General features: G+C 38.1%; 1 protein-coding gene across 3 annotated transcripts in view; it reads right to left on the minus strand.

The window, feature by feature from the left end:
- The window catches only part of ORC5 (origin recognition complex subunit 5), a 64,144-nt gene extending 48,213 nt beyond the window's left edge, over nt 1-15,931 (minus strand). The window contains exons 1-9 of one of the 3 annotated variants that reach the window (XM_066182845.1): nt 15,910-15,931; nt 12,702-12,884; nt 11,131-11,223; nt 9,046-9,240; nt 5,473-5,547; nt 2,966-3,077; nt 2,480-2,610; nt 723-771; nt 65-155 (exon numbers count right to left, since the gene is read on the minus strand). In XM_066182845.1, coding sequence (XP_066038942.1) covers nt 65-155; nt 723-771; nt 2,480-2,610; nt 2,966-3,077; nt 5,473-5,547; nt 9,046-9,240; nt 11,131-11,223; nt 12,702-12,812 — 857 coding nt within the window. In that variant the 5' untranslated portion in view covers nt 12,813-12,884; nt 15,910-15,931. Of the gene's footprint in view, nt 1-64; nt 156-722; nt 772-2,479; nt 2,611-2,965; nt 3,078-5,472; nt 5,548-9,045; nt 9,241-11,130; nt 11,224-12,701; nt 12,885-14,031; nt 14,830-15,644; nt 15,696-15,909 lie in introns of those variants that run through there. The other 2 variants (XM_066182844.1, XM_066182843.1) reach the window with 2 other exon arrangements.
- Between the last annotated feature and the right edge of the window lie 480 nt (nt 15,932-16,411).

A 16,411-nucleotide genomic window follows, 5' to 3' on the forward strand; every position in this document is an offset into this window, starting at 1 on the left:
GAGAGGAAGGTTGTTAAAAACAGCAACCTCAACAAAGCAAACAAGCCTATACCCTCCAAATTACCTGGATATTTCCCGGAGATAAACGGTCTGCATTGCCTTCTTCAAATGAGGCTCAATATTTTTCCAGAGTTTGCGGGTGTCACGTTCATTTGCTGCAGCAAGGCAGAACCAACTCTGTTAAACATTTAACTCACACAACACTAAAGCTCATGCCTCACCCCTGAACAGTCACAGGCATGACACAGTCTAACACCCTGACACCGGCATGCTGCCTCAGGATGATGCACCATCACCATCCATCCAGCAGGCACATGCTGCCACACAAGGCTGTTTCTCTACAACTGTCCTGAGATAATCTGTGTCAGTTTGACAGCACCTCTCCTCTTGGTTTCTTTCTTCTCTTAGCCTTGACAAAAAAATAACTTCTCCCATTACTTTGTCAGAGTTCTGATGGTTGAATAAGGAGAAAGATTTACAGGAGGCAGGAGAATTCTCAGGGTATTTCCGTCTTTGTTTCCTAAAACATCAGCACCATATACCATGTACTGGGTGCTAATGCAAGTGCTAATGACGACTGGGTGCAACCGGATAAAGCAATGCTGTGACCTGAGATACCACGGTGCCCCCCAGCACAAGGATCAGAGCAAAGTCTTCACCAAAACCCACTGAACAGCACCTGCTCTCTCATACACCCACTCAAATTAAAGACACAGCCTTACCTTCCCCTCTGACCACTGGTTCACAGTATTTGGCAAAATTGAGCGCTGCCTACAGAAAGCAAAAAATAGAATGTATTAAAACACTATCTATCTGATCCAGCTACAGAGTGTAACCAGCAGGGTAATTCATTCCTTTGCAAAGCCAACAAATCCTTTTTCAGTCAGTAATTATGCCACTTGCCTACAAACATTATACTGTCTAACATGGCAACATTTCTATACCATAAAATACAAACAGAAGTAATCTATCATAGGCTACATGGCTTTGAGCTCAGCAAGATCTGTTTATAGTACTGGAGGGTTGCATTTTTTAACTAACATAATTTATCATTATAAATGCAATAAAAATGTTTTCATGAACTTTTTTTACTCCCTTCATTTTCAGATAAAACTTTCCATTCCAGGAGAAGTTCAGCACTCTTAAACACAAGCAGAAATTATTTATTTTTTTAAAAACTTCTCATTTATAAATATACTAACATATTACACATGCAAATTAACTCATTTTCCTAAAGTAAGATTAAGAGATTTTTGACAACACTGTAATCTAGACTTTTTTCTAAAATGTTTAAATCAGTATCACATAGAATTTTGTAAAATGTCAATCCTAAGATTTCATTCTCTTTTCGTACTACTGCACTTTAATAAATCTCTGTGCTAATATACAAAACTCTTAGTGTAACTTCCATATATAAATCTAATAAAATTCCAGGATGTATTATTAATAATCACACATAACAGCATACACATTTAGAATCTGTATTAGACACTAAGGAGCTCAGAAGCCTGCATACAGTTGTGTCTGTCACTATCTTCTATGGAAGAGACTTGTCAACCACATGAAGAGTTTAAGGTTCAATCATATGAGTATTTTGTAGTGTTGCACAAGCAAATAGTGCATCTAAAGCTAATGAAATTCTCATAGCAGAGCCACCCAAGTACATGTCTGCAAGAGCTGTGACCCTGGTTTCTATTTCTTCTCCAGCAATCTCATTTACATACAAAACCTGTATGGTTAACAGGTAAGTTCAGCTGAAATTTAGCAGCATGTTCCTGAGGAAAACACAGGCAGAACATTTGGATCATCTCTCAAGCACCGATTTGTTCACTGATCACATCCAACTTGAAAAATTTCCTTGTACACAGAATAGTTAATTAAATAATAATTGGATTAAGATAATGTTTGTGATTGTTATTAAGCTTATGCAAATGTCACCATCAAGTAACTTAATTTTCTTCTGTTAAGTTTGTTTACTATTACATTATTTGGTTAAAACCCCTTTTTCCAAAGACCTTCAATTTATTACCAGAAAACTACACAACATTGGAAGCCCTTTACAGCCACCAAAACCACTGCAACCTTTGTTACAGACTCTTAGGGCAACTATATTTTAAGCTAACACATTCTTAGGAGCGTAAATTTACACTAGATATAAGACACTACTACGAAGGTGGTGAGACACTGAAACAGGCTGCCCAGAGAAGCTGTGGATGCCCCATCCCTGGAAGCGTTGAAGGCCAGGCTGGATGAGGCTTTGAGCAGCCTGGTCTAGTGGAGGGTGTCCCTACCCAAGGCAGGGGACTTGGAAATAGACCTTTAAGGACCCTTCCAACCCAAACCATTCTACATTCTCTGATTTTCTCTTTGTCCATATTCAACAATAAATCTAGACTTTCAAAGCAACAATAAATCTAGGCTTTCATTTGGCAAAAGACATCCTAAAACAAAACAGAAACTCTAAAGAAGCTCATCTCACCAGATGCCGAAGTTCTTTCAGGTCCCTACAGACCATGTAGAAGACACCAAGCAAAATGTTGATATATGCAGCATAGAAATCTGCAGAATATTCTGGGGGATGATTCTGAGACAAGATCTTCTGCAGATGTCCTGTTTAAACAAAAATAAATTTTGCTGTTTTCAAGCCAACTTAATAAATTGACCATATTTGTGGAAAAACAAAGGGTAACAATCATTAACAAATCCCAACAAAATTCACCAAAACCTACACTGATTTGAAGAACCAGAAAATGTAACGGATTCAAAACATAACTTTGAGATGTTCTGGCAAGTGGAAAAAGACATGACCTTTACAGGTTGTATGAATACAGACTTTTACATTCCAGCAGCTATTACATCTTCTGAGTTCTGTAAAAGTTCACTGATGAACCTGGAAAAACCTTTTGAATGTCCTTTGACAAAGTGTTATGCAATCCCCAAAAAGCAGATTAAAAAATTAGTTTACCTATGCTGTAATCTGGAAAATACATGGTGAATGGCTCAAAGCACCCAGTATTTGGACGGAAAAGTTCCCATACTATTTCACTGAGCAGAACAACAGTCACATTTCTGTCAGTCTACACAGGGAAGAGAAAAAACTGAATGAGAGAATGACAGGGAGAGAAATAACAAAAAAAACAGCGCATGTTAAGAGCACCAATGAGAAAAATTATTTTTGTGACTTTTCTGTTTCACAAAAATCATTAAATTAACAGTTTATTACTATGCTAGTAATTTGCATTTAAGTTTCAGCTGGACTATTCAAACAGCTCATACATTTGCAAATCTTCATAATTATTTAATATTTCTCACCAACACTTACCATTTCACTGACAGGTAAGCTTTGTGGGGTGATACACAATAACAAGTAGATTCCACCCCAAAATTAAGAGAACATTTTACTTTAGTAATTAAACACAGACTTTCAGAGCAAACAGAAAAAGTTAAAAAGCAAAAAGAAATCTCAGTGCCTCTGGAACCAAGCTGTCTTGTACTTTACTTTAAAGGCAATCTGGTCTTTAAATCAAACACACACACCCCCCAAACCAAAAATGTAATATTACCTGTTCACTCTCCCAACTGTTTTACTACTTAACAACAAGGGGCTGCTCATAGTAATCTATTTTTGTAACCAAGTTTTTACTGACAAAATACCTCCTTCAGATTGAATGTTTTGATCAATAAGTAACAAAAAGCTTTATATTAAAAACAACACTGTTTTATTTTGGTCACCCTTCAGAATATTAGCTTCTTAATATGAAGCTAAAACTATCTGTGAAGATACATCATTCTCCCTCTTTGCAAGGTTTTTGCAACCATACTCAAAAATACTCAAAAGATGCTTTTAAATTTGGTTCTTCAAGAAAGTGAATGTTGCTGTGAATGACTTGAAAGACATTTAAATGTTATTCCCTTCCCTCAAATGTAGTGAAAATCATTTTTTACTTCCTTTTCCCACTTCTTGGCGAAGTGGCACCCACCCATATTCTTAATTGTTTCTTCTTCGTTTTTATGGAACATAAGTATTTTTTTTCCCTTTCAACAAGGAAGCATCTTTTTGCATTTCTTTCAGTTGGTTTCCTCTCCCAGACCTCCTAATGTTTCAGCTGACAGAAGTACTAAGATATGTTCAGTTCACTTCCTGACTGATCATCCAGTATGAAGAACTTCAGTACTTGCCACGACAGTCCTCAGAGAAATCAAGCATCCATGACCTATTCATCAGCAGCGACCTGTCAGTCCCATGATATCCCTCACTACTTCTAGTGGTGTTTCTGGTCTCCTTTCACTCCAGGAAAGGAAGAGATGCAAGAGATTTGCTCCTACACCATTGCTCTGCAACACTGGCTGCACAACTCTTTTAGAAAGCCTCAGTCCAGAATCCAGAATTTAAGCAACTGGAATATCAGCATTCAAGACAACAGTCTTGTTTGGAGGTTAATTTTGAATCTGGGAGTGTTCCTCTGGTACACATCAATCTTAGCCTATGGGGTTTTGATCCCTGAATAGCAATTACAGACCCACATTTGCCTCCCTTCTCTGCAGAACAGGTTGTTTCTGCTTCAGGAGCAGCCTAGTCCAGAACATGGGCAGAACAGACAAAAGAGACAGAAAACAGCACCAGCTGTCAGGATTAAGAACACAGCTGTGAATCAGTCTTCATTCAGTAGAGAAATCAATGTGACCAGAAGATTAAGAGCACCACACAAAAGCTTTGACATAGCAAGTATAATTTCAGCTATTTACATGTTCAGACATTTCAAAGTACCAGCAACTTCTGGTTTTGTCTTCAGTTTTTTTTTTCAGGGAATGTACCATTTGTGCATATTACAAGGCAAAACCTTTGATGCTTCAGAAGTGAGAAAGGAAAGCACACTGTGGTTTACTCCAATCAGAAACTTACTGCTGCACAGTTCCAGAAGTATGAGAAAACTCTCTGGCAAGTCAAAGCACATTCACAGCTGCTGAGCTGTGCAGCTCCAGCCAAATTAAACATCTGGTAGTCTACTGAAAATCTCATTCTTAAAAGGACAAATAATCTAGAAAAGACAACTATATATCTGACACTTACTATTTGTTTTCTGTAACATTTGTTATTTTGGTATTTTTACCTATTCGACCTTTTGATTTACAAAACACCTTTGAAGAGCTGTCTGGCTAGTCAGTATTAGCCACACTTCTGCCAGGCTGGCCCTCAGAAGTGTAAGTAAAACCCGTAAGATATTGTAAAAAAGATACCATTAACCACAACTGAAAAAAAAGAAGAAAGTCTAATAAAAATCTCACATTGCTTAAATTCTAGTTCGGTTTCTAGTTTTGACCACTGTTTTGGAGGAGTGAGGATTAATTATGCAACTTCTCTCATCTAAATAATCACTTATCTTGATCTGTGAGCCTGAGTGTACAGGTACCACATGTTCAGTTACTTTCAACAGTCAGGACACATATGATAATTTCTTTCCAGACACTTACCAACTCTTGAAGCCTAAGAAATGCAGGTAGGATGTTTGCTTCCATTTCCCTCAGCTGTTCCGCTCTATCCAGAACCTTTTAACAAAGCAATGATATTATATAGACAAAGTCAACTCCTACTCCCACATGGACTTAAAATTAATTCTTAGCTGCTGGAAACTGAATTGGAGAGATTATTGCTTCAAATGTGCTTCCAGGAAGCCCAAGCAGCTCTGCATCTAAAAAAGCAAACAATTCCTAGACAAGCAACATTCTCTTGCCTTATGGCAGGAATTATTATCCAAGGCCAGTCAGGAGTATCACAACAAAGCCATGACATCCATAACAACAATTGAAATCTCCATTTTTTTCCCAAAATTCCTCTTATCTTTCAAATTTACAAGTAGTACAGTGGCACTGTTTACTACATGCTTAATCTATGAGAGTTATATTTTCCTACTAAGAAATTATTTTTCAGAAAGAAATAAGAGGTGGTATTTTTAAAAAATTAGCTATCATCTAGAATTCATTGAACTGAATTTTCAGAGAAACTTTTCTTGCCACAGTTTGCAGCCTTGGAATTTACAGGATTTATTGTATGCAAACCTCACATAGCAGTAACAGACATGTAGCATATGTACAGCTTAAACAGGAAACATCTTAAGCAAATAACATTTCAGAGTCTGAAGAATTAAAACAGAAGTATGAAGACATGCATGGTTATCCTTTAGTAAAAAATGTGTATTCCCAGCACACCTAAAATCTTGACAAGAATGAAAGAAGGTAATCGAAATACAGTTCTTTTGTGGCTTATTTACTACCTGCAATATAAATATAAATTCTGAATTTCATTACTTCTTTTGAATTACTGCTGTTGAGATAAAAAAATAGGTCCCTAGAAAAATATATTTTTTTATCCTACTACATATCTTGTCTCCAACAAAATCTTAGGACATCTATCATTCCTGTTGCCCACAATAAGGAAAAGAATTTTATGTGTACAACCAAACATTTTCTGAAAATATTATTTCAGAATCCAACCACTTGAACCTGAAAGAATATCTCTGCATCACTACCTCACACTTCTTGGGAATTTATTTAAAACTACAACATATGATTTTATACTGGTATCTGCATTAGGTTCATGTAATAAGTGACTTCAGGAATGAAGACTGTTTTACACTACAGACCAAAGAGAGGCAATGTATTTTTACTAACAAAAAACTGCTTATTGGACCCAGTGGCACACAGCTACCAAACACAAAGCTTTAAGGTTTTGACCCAAGCAGATCACACTTTTCAGTCAAATGGGAAACTACAATTCTACTTAACAGCAGAAAAAATACACTGTGACCCTGTTTTGTGGAAGATGTCAAGTGGTTCATAGAAACAGCCTTCCCCCAGGTCTATAAATCTATGCCTTATTCTTTTTGTCCATACAGACTTGTCACTCCTCAAGTTTTAAAAAAGCCTATACTTTCTAAAACTGACTGTTCACTTACATTAAAAAAGTAGCTTGATACTTCTGTAAAGTGCTAAATATTGTAAATGTACAAATGACTACAAGTTATATCTACTCCAATTTCTCAGGTAGTTAAAATGAAAAAATTCATTTTTCATAAGCAATCACAAGCATTCAGTACCCATGCATGGGTTAAGAGAAACATTCAGAGCTCTTTGCTTGGAAGTAAACATTTATCTTAATTTACTCTGAGTTAACTGAGCTGAAATATTACATTATTTACTACAGAAATTAAATAGAGTAAGTTAGCATTGCCAGTTTATGTTACCAGCATACTGGTCTTCCATCAGTCTCAATTTAAACCACTCTACAATAAATGCAGATGACACAGGTTAATAAACATGAATTGATTTCTCCCATTCCTGTCTGTTCCTATGCAAAATGTAACTGAAATACTAATTTAATACTTAATTCTTCTGAGGCAACAACTATTTTCATGATTCAATTGAACCTTTGTAGTTATTTAATGCTTTATTTCCTACAAGCATTGTTCAAGAACTTTCTAATTTTCTGAGTGATGCCAGTTTGCATAGAATACATGAAGAATTCTTTACTGATGTAGAATAGTTTTTAATCCAAACACTAATCTGAAAGTAAGATTTTACTGTAAGAAGCATCATGCAAAATACACTGAAGGTTATTAGAGAGATAAATTTTGTGCTTATGGAATTGCTGAAGAATGTCAATATCACTTTTGTGGCAGTAAGCTCAACTACTTGTCTATTTATATCTTTTTATCTGTTTTAAGTGTTGGTACTTTATTTTCTTCATTCCACTTCTAAGAAGTACATCAAATTCATTAACCTTGTGACCCATAGGGAAATATGAGATAGTACTGTTTCCACTAAACATGACATGAAGTTAAATAACTCAGTGGCAAAGTATTTTTAAATGGGAATAAAACATATTTGACTATAGCCTGTGAAACAGAATGAAGAATGTTCAGTATAATTATGAACTACTTGTTTGACTGCAAAAAAACCCCAAAGCAGTATGGGCACATTGAGAGCTTAATGACCCTGGGTACTCACTCTGAATGTTTCTCACAGCAATCCATCTTAACCACGTTCTTGTTTTCTTAACTAAGCAATTTCCACTATTTTTTAAAAAAAACCTTAATTCCTACTGCTGGCCTGAAATTTTAGTCTGAATATTCTGCAGGTCCACACCATATATATATACATTTACACATCACTGATACTACAGCTTTCCTATTGTCCTTTCATCAGACATCTTGTATGACTGAAATTTGTTTTCATGTTCATGTCTCAGCACTAACAATGCTGTTATAGTCTGCAAATTTTGACTCCTTTATGTAGTTAAGATTATCACAGTAAAAAACCCCAAAGACCTAAAACAAATCCTAGTGTTCTAGTATTACACTGATTCAATCATTCCTGCAATCTAAATTCTGATTATTTTTCATGCAATCTGCAGGAATTTGACTATATCATAAATTTGAGCATATCATCAATTTCTTCATTGCTGTCTTTTTTTCCATCTTAATTTTAAAACTACAGGTCCTGTCTCTGAGGGCCACAAGTGTAGCTGAAGACGTAAGATCTCAAAAGCACTTTTACAGAGGAAGTTATGCATTTTAGTTCCTTAATATTATCCTTAAGTTCTGTTCCAGCCAACCAAGCCTTGTCATTTGCATTCTCCATATTCCCTTCCGCCCTATTCCCCACCTCTGCTTTCTCATTAGTGATGCTATTTTCACAAGGAAACAGGTAAGCATGACTTAATAAAACAAATACAGGCTCCCTACATTTAAAGACTTTGTAACACTATTACATCCCAAATTTAAATCTGTGGTATCATTTATATCCATTATTAGTTATGCAATACCATTTTTGTGTAGAAAAAATTCTAAACCAGGAAAAATAGAGAACTTCATCTAAATCCTGTAAGCCAACAGAAGGAATCTGTCAACAGGTTCAGAATGAGGTCTAGGGAGAAATTTTTGTGCCAAGTGCTCTATAAGGCACACATTTCACATCCAAATAATCAACAGCCATTACTCACACCCTCTTAGCAGGAATGAGGCTGGACATTACAATGAAATGACTTACAATGTATAACGTCTGATCCTGAAGCTCCCGAGCGGCCAAAGCTTGTTTAAACAGACGAACAAAGTCATTCAAAGTGTCACAGCGCACGGCAGAGGTCTGCTCTGCGCCACAACAGCTCTGCAGCTGGATGAGAATCTCTTCCAGAAGAAGGCGTGACGTAAAGTACTCCACACAGTTCACAAACACGTGAGGAAGCTGAAGAGAACAAGAAAAATTATACAACTGCACTTGGCTTTTTCAGTGTAAATACTCCAGAAAGAGTTTTCTCTTCCATTTGAGAGAAAGAAAGAAACCATACCCTGCCAAGAGAATATAGAACAAGAACCAAAAACACTTGCTAAAAAAAAAAGGTCTATTATGGCCCTAGTCAAAATATTACATATCACAAACTGAAGAGAGAGCTACATGAATCTTCAAATGGAAGCATACCTTCTAATTACGTTTAAAAACTGAAACACAATGTATCCTTTAACTATGTTGAAAACTTGTGAGCAACTACAAAAAGAAAACCAGACAGCATTTAGTTCAAAGAAATTTAGACAACTGTAAGACATTACAGTACCATAAAATGGTTTATTACGAATTACAGTGTCGAGAAAACACAGATATCTCAACCTTACATTACAAAGAAAGTAATCTCCCCAGCACATTCCCCAGAACTACTGTGAATGTTTTTGGCTTTTAAAGCATACAAATGATAAAGTGTAAGCTTCTATATCAGCATGATTGTGCAGAACATTTGCAGAGAACCCGATCTTCCCAGAGCAAAGAATGAGTTAAAAAAAAACAGAGTATGAGATACATTGTAAGTATTAATTTAGTAATATTGAAAATCTACAGTCATTTGTCTTTAAATAGAAGGCACTATAACCTATAAAGCAGTACCAGCAGTCAAACCTACCTAAGGCAAAAAAAGATAATTTTCTATAGCAACCCTATTTTTAAGACACAGCTTATCTGCACAACTATCTCTGGTAAGGCAGATGCTCTTTTTCACACTGAACATTAAAACCTCTGGAAAACATTAGTCACTGGGAAGCAGGAATGTGATTGTCTCTAAAATAAAAAAAAAAAAAAATCAAGTACTTCATTCCAGTCTTCCTACTTAAAACACAATATGATTCAGCAGATGTGGGGAAGCGTGGGTACATGCTGGCAATCCACTCACACAGCATGGAATAAAAAGCTTTTCTATGATTTTGAATACCATTAAAAGGAAAGGGCTCCATCACCAAAAAGCAGCTATTCACAGTGCTGTACCTCCATAGCAGAAGGAAAGCTGGGTGCCTCAGATGTGATTCAACCCACCACAGTACACAGGAGACACCCACATGTGACACAGGGAAGTTCTGTAGGGAGAGTTGCAGCTCAAAGCAGCTGCTGCCCAGGGCCCGGCCAAGCCAGCACAAGGTGCGAGTGGTCAGCGCTGCAAGCAAGGCACCAAAGCTGCTCCGTGGAAAAGGATCATAAACCCCTTCCCTGCCTTCCACCCTTCTCCCTCTGCAGAATTGCTAATGAAGGGGTTCCTGCATAACACCTGCACATCCTGCAGATAAGTGATAAGCTCACCCTGGACGAGCTGAAAGTATCAGGGCAATAGAAACACACAAGTGCAAATGAATGGTTTAGGCACAAAGTGGGCACCTGACGTTGGATTTAAATCCCTGAATTTCATGACTGACAAAAACAGAGATATAAACAGATCTAGAAGAAAATTTCTGTAATGACACCCTCCAGCTTAGGAGGACTTTTAAACGTGTTTTGGAAAAAATTAAAACAAGGAGACAATGGAGCTACTTCAGGCTAAGTCATGGAGACAAGTTGAATATTTGCCTCCTTTATTATCTTTATTAAACTTTCTTTAAAAAGTTATTATCATTTATATTATATTTCAGTATGCACAATTTCATTTTATCCTAAGTGCCCTGGTGAGCAGAGTGATGCATTCATGACACAGTAAGTGGAGGAGAAGAATCAGGAAGGCAGAAATGGTTGAGGAAACAAACCATTTTGAGAAAGTAGAGGCTATTTTGAGGATCCATGGTTATGAATTGTAAATTCAATAACATTTGTGACCACTCTTACCTGTAAGGTAGTTAGAAGAGTTTGCATCACATAAGTCTTTCCACTAGACGTATGTCCATAGATAAAGATGGATGGAAAACTAAACTGCTGACGCTAAGGGGAAAAAAAAAAAAAAGTTGTTGCTGTTTCAAATCTTTTCATTCAACAGATAAAAGATTTAACAATGAACTTTCCTCCTGAAAGAGAAGTTATCTCCTAAATTGAGGTATTAAATATAAAATACACCAATTATTATGAAATCAACAAGATCAGGTTTTATGTTACACCTTTGCTGAAATGCTGGGAGGGTAAGTTTCAAGAATCAAGTATCACAGAACTGTCAGTGAAACTGTCATAACAAACAACAAAAACACGCACACAGAAAAGCGGTGGACTCTTAATTCAAATTAGTTAACTAACTGAAACAAAATCTTGGCAAGCACAAATTGCAAGTCATATATTCCCCTAGCTTCTGCAAGCACTACAAATTGCTTTTCATTAGCACCAAACAGAAAAGAATTAAATAGTGTGAAGGACGAGATAGTAAAGCTTCCTTTTCTTTCACAAACTAATATTTGATATATCTATTTATTTAATGGTCCTGATGCTGTTTATTTCATGTAATTTTTTTAAGATGCAAGAAAAATAACCAAATTATTCTTTGTTATCCATTCTGAACAGGTTTTCACACAGGTGAAAATGAAAACACAGGTTTGTGCTTTCATTTCTAAGAATTTTGCATATTGACCTAAAAATGAATACAAAAATAAAATTGACACTTTTTATTAAAAACAGTAGTCAATTTATCCAAGAGGAAACATTCTTGTGCAAGACATGCAGGTTTGAGTACCTGTACATTGATCAAGAATTGAAGTATCTATTTTTGAGTTGTTGCCACTATGCTTCTAACATATACATAAAACTTGAAGACTGTAATTTGATGTTATTATTATTAGAATCTGTAATTAAAGACAGAAAACAGATACTAATTTCCAGTTTGTTACTGAATGTAAGCAGACATTCTGCAAGTAAACTGCTTATAAGTTTGCAGATAAAAATCCCCATTACTTTTTACCACAGCTTTGTGAAGCAGTAATGGAATCGACTAACAAGCCAATGATTTCTCCCTCTTATGACCCACCTCAAAAGTGCTAAGAATCAGAACAATTTAACGTACTTAGAATTCAGGCACTCAGATATTAGATTAACATGTCAAAACTCAATAGACTTTCTACACTGATACTGAAAAAAAATTACCCCAGAACTTTAGGTCTAGGAGGAAGAGACTTACTCCCTGGTACTAAATGGCAAAGAAAGAAGAGTTGTGGCAAAATCAGCCATCAGAGAGACAAAGACACAAATAGCTCTAAGTTTGTTTAGGTCCTTCCAGCTGCAAGACATCTTTCAACCTTCCAGCATACCTACTGCCAAACACTAATGTTTAAAGATGGTAACAAAAAATTCAACTTCAACAAAGAGGCAACCAAAGTATGTTCAGAGTGACACCACAAAAACACCCTGAAATTTCTATTCTCCCCTGAGACAGTGGAAGCCCTTTGTTCTGCTCAAACATGGAATACAAAGAGCACTACCTCGCCAAATATCGACAGCAACATGGACACCTGGGACTCCCGACAAGGCACCAAACTTTCCAAGTGCAGCAGGTCAGCTGCTGGATATGCTGGATGTTCAAGGTTAGGCATTTTGGTATTCCTGGAGTTAGGCACCTAAACATGCATGTCCTTTTGAGGTGCAGAGACAACAACTCAAGTGACCTGGAAAATAAAAAGTTTTCATTATTGGCTTCCATACAGAAATGAAAAAGGAATGGCAATTGACATGAAAATCCAAACAGACATTCTAGCTCAAGATAAAATGATATGATAGACTTAAAAGACTTTGGCAAAATTGGACTTAACTATGTAAGGCATTATACAGACATTTCCACACCAGACAAAATCCAAAAAAGCAAATCAAAATGGAAAGGTATACAGAATATGAGCAAATCAATACATGAAAGGATTATCCTAGTTTAGTTAACTGAGGAATTACACATTTAGTTCTAGTTTTATATACATTTAAAAGTAGCAAGAGAATAAAAATTAGTAAAGTAGACTAGACACAGATCATCACCTCCCTGAACAGCCAATAAACAAGGATTTACAAACAACAGCAGAGGTAGGACATTGGGAAAGATAAGGATGACTAAGTAATAGACCTCTAGCTGCTAACAGGAACTCTAACCCCACCTTGAAAGGAGCAGAGGCAGATGAAGAAAATTTAGTTGATGGTAAAGACTGGAAATACTCCTTAAAAACAGTAGGAGTCCAAACCAGTTACATAAGACTGTAATATTAATGACAATCCACCTTTTGGACAAGGACTAGATAAGGAAAAACAAAGGTCTTGATTGCTGTAACACTAGGATGGCTGAATTTTAGTGACAGAATATAGAAAAACACCTCAAAGTCAAAGATATTCTTTGTCTGCACTTCTAAAACTGCTGGAAAGGTGGTACTCTTACCTGTTGTGATACAGACAACATGCAGAGAGACAACTGAAATTACCTCAACAGCTCGAGTATGACTTTGTCAAACACAACATGACAACCAAAAAGAAAGTTTGGAAATTTCATTAAGGCAATAAAGATATCTCATCAGCTGAAAGGATTATCTGTATGTTATCAAGATAAAGATAAAAAACAAAGCACTCCCAACTATTTATGGACAAATACATTATGCTGGTTATAAGTACAACAGCAGAGGAAAAAAGATTAGGTTAGCAGAAGGAAATCAGGAACAGCAAGGTAAAGTGAAAAAAAAAAAACTGTTCTGAAGGAAAAATGCAGAAATGGATTACACTAATAGGAGAGCAACTGGGGTACAAGGAGGTTTGTAAACATAAATGTATTTATGGATATACCTTAAAACAGAGTTCCTTTGGGGACCAATATCTGGTAAGTATTTCCAAAAACAGATTTGAGAAAATACTTTTTCTCTTACTTTTTACTGCCTTCAGTGTTTTCCGAAGTAAAAGCTGGGATTGCAGAATCATCAACAGAAAAATAAATGGAATTAATGAGGAAAAAAATGGATGTCCCTGACGATATAAGTAACTCAGTACTTGTATTACACCTACTTGAAAGTAATCACATGACACATAACAAGGACTACAGTTATATATCAAGAAAGTAAGTCTGAAGTAACTTGAAAAATAAGTTAATTTATAAGTCAATCACATATTAAATATGGAAAATCAAAGAAATGCTGCTATCGGGACAAAAAAAATCCCACAATCATATGTATCAAGCAAACTATTTCCTATACATATAGGAATCATACAAATAGCCTCAGCCCTTTTCATCAGCTTTGAACGGGTCTGAGCTTCTCTCCACCATATCTATTCAGATATCTATTTAAAATGGAATGGAGACACAAAACCCAAACAGCATGATTAAGGTTGCTCTCTAAAAAAATAGCTAAGTATATCAAGTACGAAAAGAAAAAAAAATGACAGGAGCCTCTAAAACCAAGGACAAACAAGTGGGGAAAAAAGTTCTAGAAAAAAACAACAACAACAAAACAACAAAAGACAAACAAACAAAAAACCACAAAACACCAAACCAGCCTTTTTGCTCCACTGGCTACATGAAAACAGGGCTTGAATCTGGCCTAAATGCATCTCAAGCCATGAAGTACTTCAGCTTCTCAAGGCCACTTCCAGGCAAACTTCCCTCCGGGGAAGCACAAATCGCCTGCCGATCGCACCGTATCTGCCAGCCCTGTCTGCTTCTCGCACACCGCTGCTAATGGCAACTTTCACCAAACACATTACAGCCCCTGGATGAAAACCTCCATCCCTACTGGCTATACGTAGGTGTCTTAATCTCCAACGAGACCTTATTCACGAGCTCACGAGACAAAGGATGCTTAGAGCAATGTGTTCACAAAACAATTCATTTAGATTAAATGGCAGTGATAACACCAAGATAAGTATCAGCCAAGGCTTCAATTCAGGATGTTCCAGCCCAGGGAAGGTTGTAGGGGTGACTCCAGCCAGACCAGGAAGGCGCAAAAAGTACTCTTCAGCTGAGACCGAGTAAGGCTGTTAAGAGCACAAGTTAAACTTCATGGCGGGACTTCATTATTTACTAGGACTTCTCTCAACTCACTGGTCCTAAAATACCTACACTTGGCAGCCTTCCCACAGTCTAGCATAAAAGTTAACATACAAAAATGGCTGAATTTAAGCGATTAGCAAGGTTCTGCGTCCCCTCAGGCCCTACAAGCCCCCTGGCCGGCACGGGAGTGCCTTGGCTGAGGGGGGATGACGACCCCCGGCCTCCATTGAGCGCGGCTTAAGGACTCCTTCCGCCACGCGTGTGTGAGGCTGAGGGTGCTCCCGGCCCAGGAGACAGCCAAGCCCGCGGCGGGTTTCGCTCCCGCACCGATTCCCACCGAGAAAGCGGAGCAGAAGCGGCTCTGCCCCTTCTGCTCCTCACTGCGCTCCTTCCCGCCCGCCCCGGCTCCGCTTACCTCACTCGCTCCCGCCGCCGCCGCCGCGCGCGCGCTGCCGCCCCGCCTCCCCGGCCCGCGCGCATGCGCCGTGGCCACGGCGTGTCCGCCGGGGGCGGGGCGGCCGTGAGGGGAAACCGCTGCTTACCCGGCCGGGTATCCCACAGGATATGCTGTGTTATCCCCCAGGGAGAGCCGCCGGGGCACTGCCGCCTACCCAGCCGGGTATCCCACGGGACATTCTGTGTTATCCCCCAGGGAGAGCCATCGGGGCACTGCAGCTTACCTAGACGTGTATCCCACGGAATATCCTGTGTTATCCCCAGGGAGAGCAGCCGGGACACTGCCGCCTACCCAGCCGGGTATCCCACTGGATATCCTCTGTTATCCCCCAGGGAGAGCCGCCGGGACACTGCCGCCTACCCAGCCGGGTAGGCCACGGGACATCCTGTGTTATCCCCAGGGAGAGCAGCCGGGACACTCTGCCGCTGCGGGAGCCCCAGGGCTGAGGCATTTCTCCCACAGGGACCGGCGTGAGAGTGTTGCAAGATGCGAAACATGTCAACTTTTCTTAAGAAGGGATGTTCTTTGATCTTTGTATACTTTGAAATCCAATCAACTAGAAGGGAGAATTAATCCGTGAAACAGAGAAAGGCTAGCAAGCTCTTAAGTGGTGACCAGCAGTTAGACGAGTTACTTGGTAGAATTGCCGTGTTACGGTCAAAGGCTGGAAATGTTTCAATGTTTCAATGTTCAGGTGTTTCGGGGGAGTTTAACAAGGCTTGGGA

This window comes from Chamaea fasciata, unplaced genomic scaffold (genome assembly GCF_029207755.1).
Source record: "Chamaea fasciata isolate MVZ Bird 193981 ecotype frontalis unplaced genomic scaffold, bChaFas1.0.hap1 SCAF_5, whole genome shotgun sequence".
In the NCBI taxonomy this organism is placed as follows: Eukaryota; Metazoa; Chordata; class Aves; order Passeriformes; family Sylviidae; genus Chamaea; species Chamaea fasciata.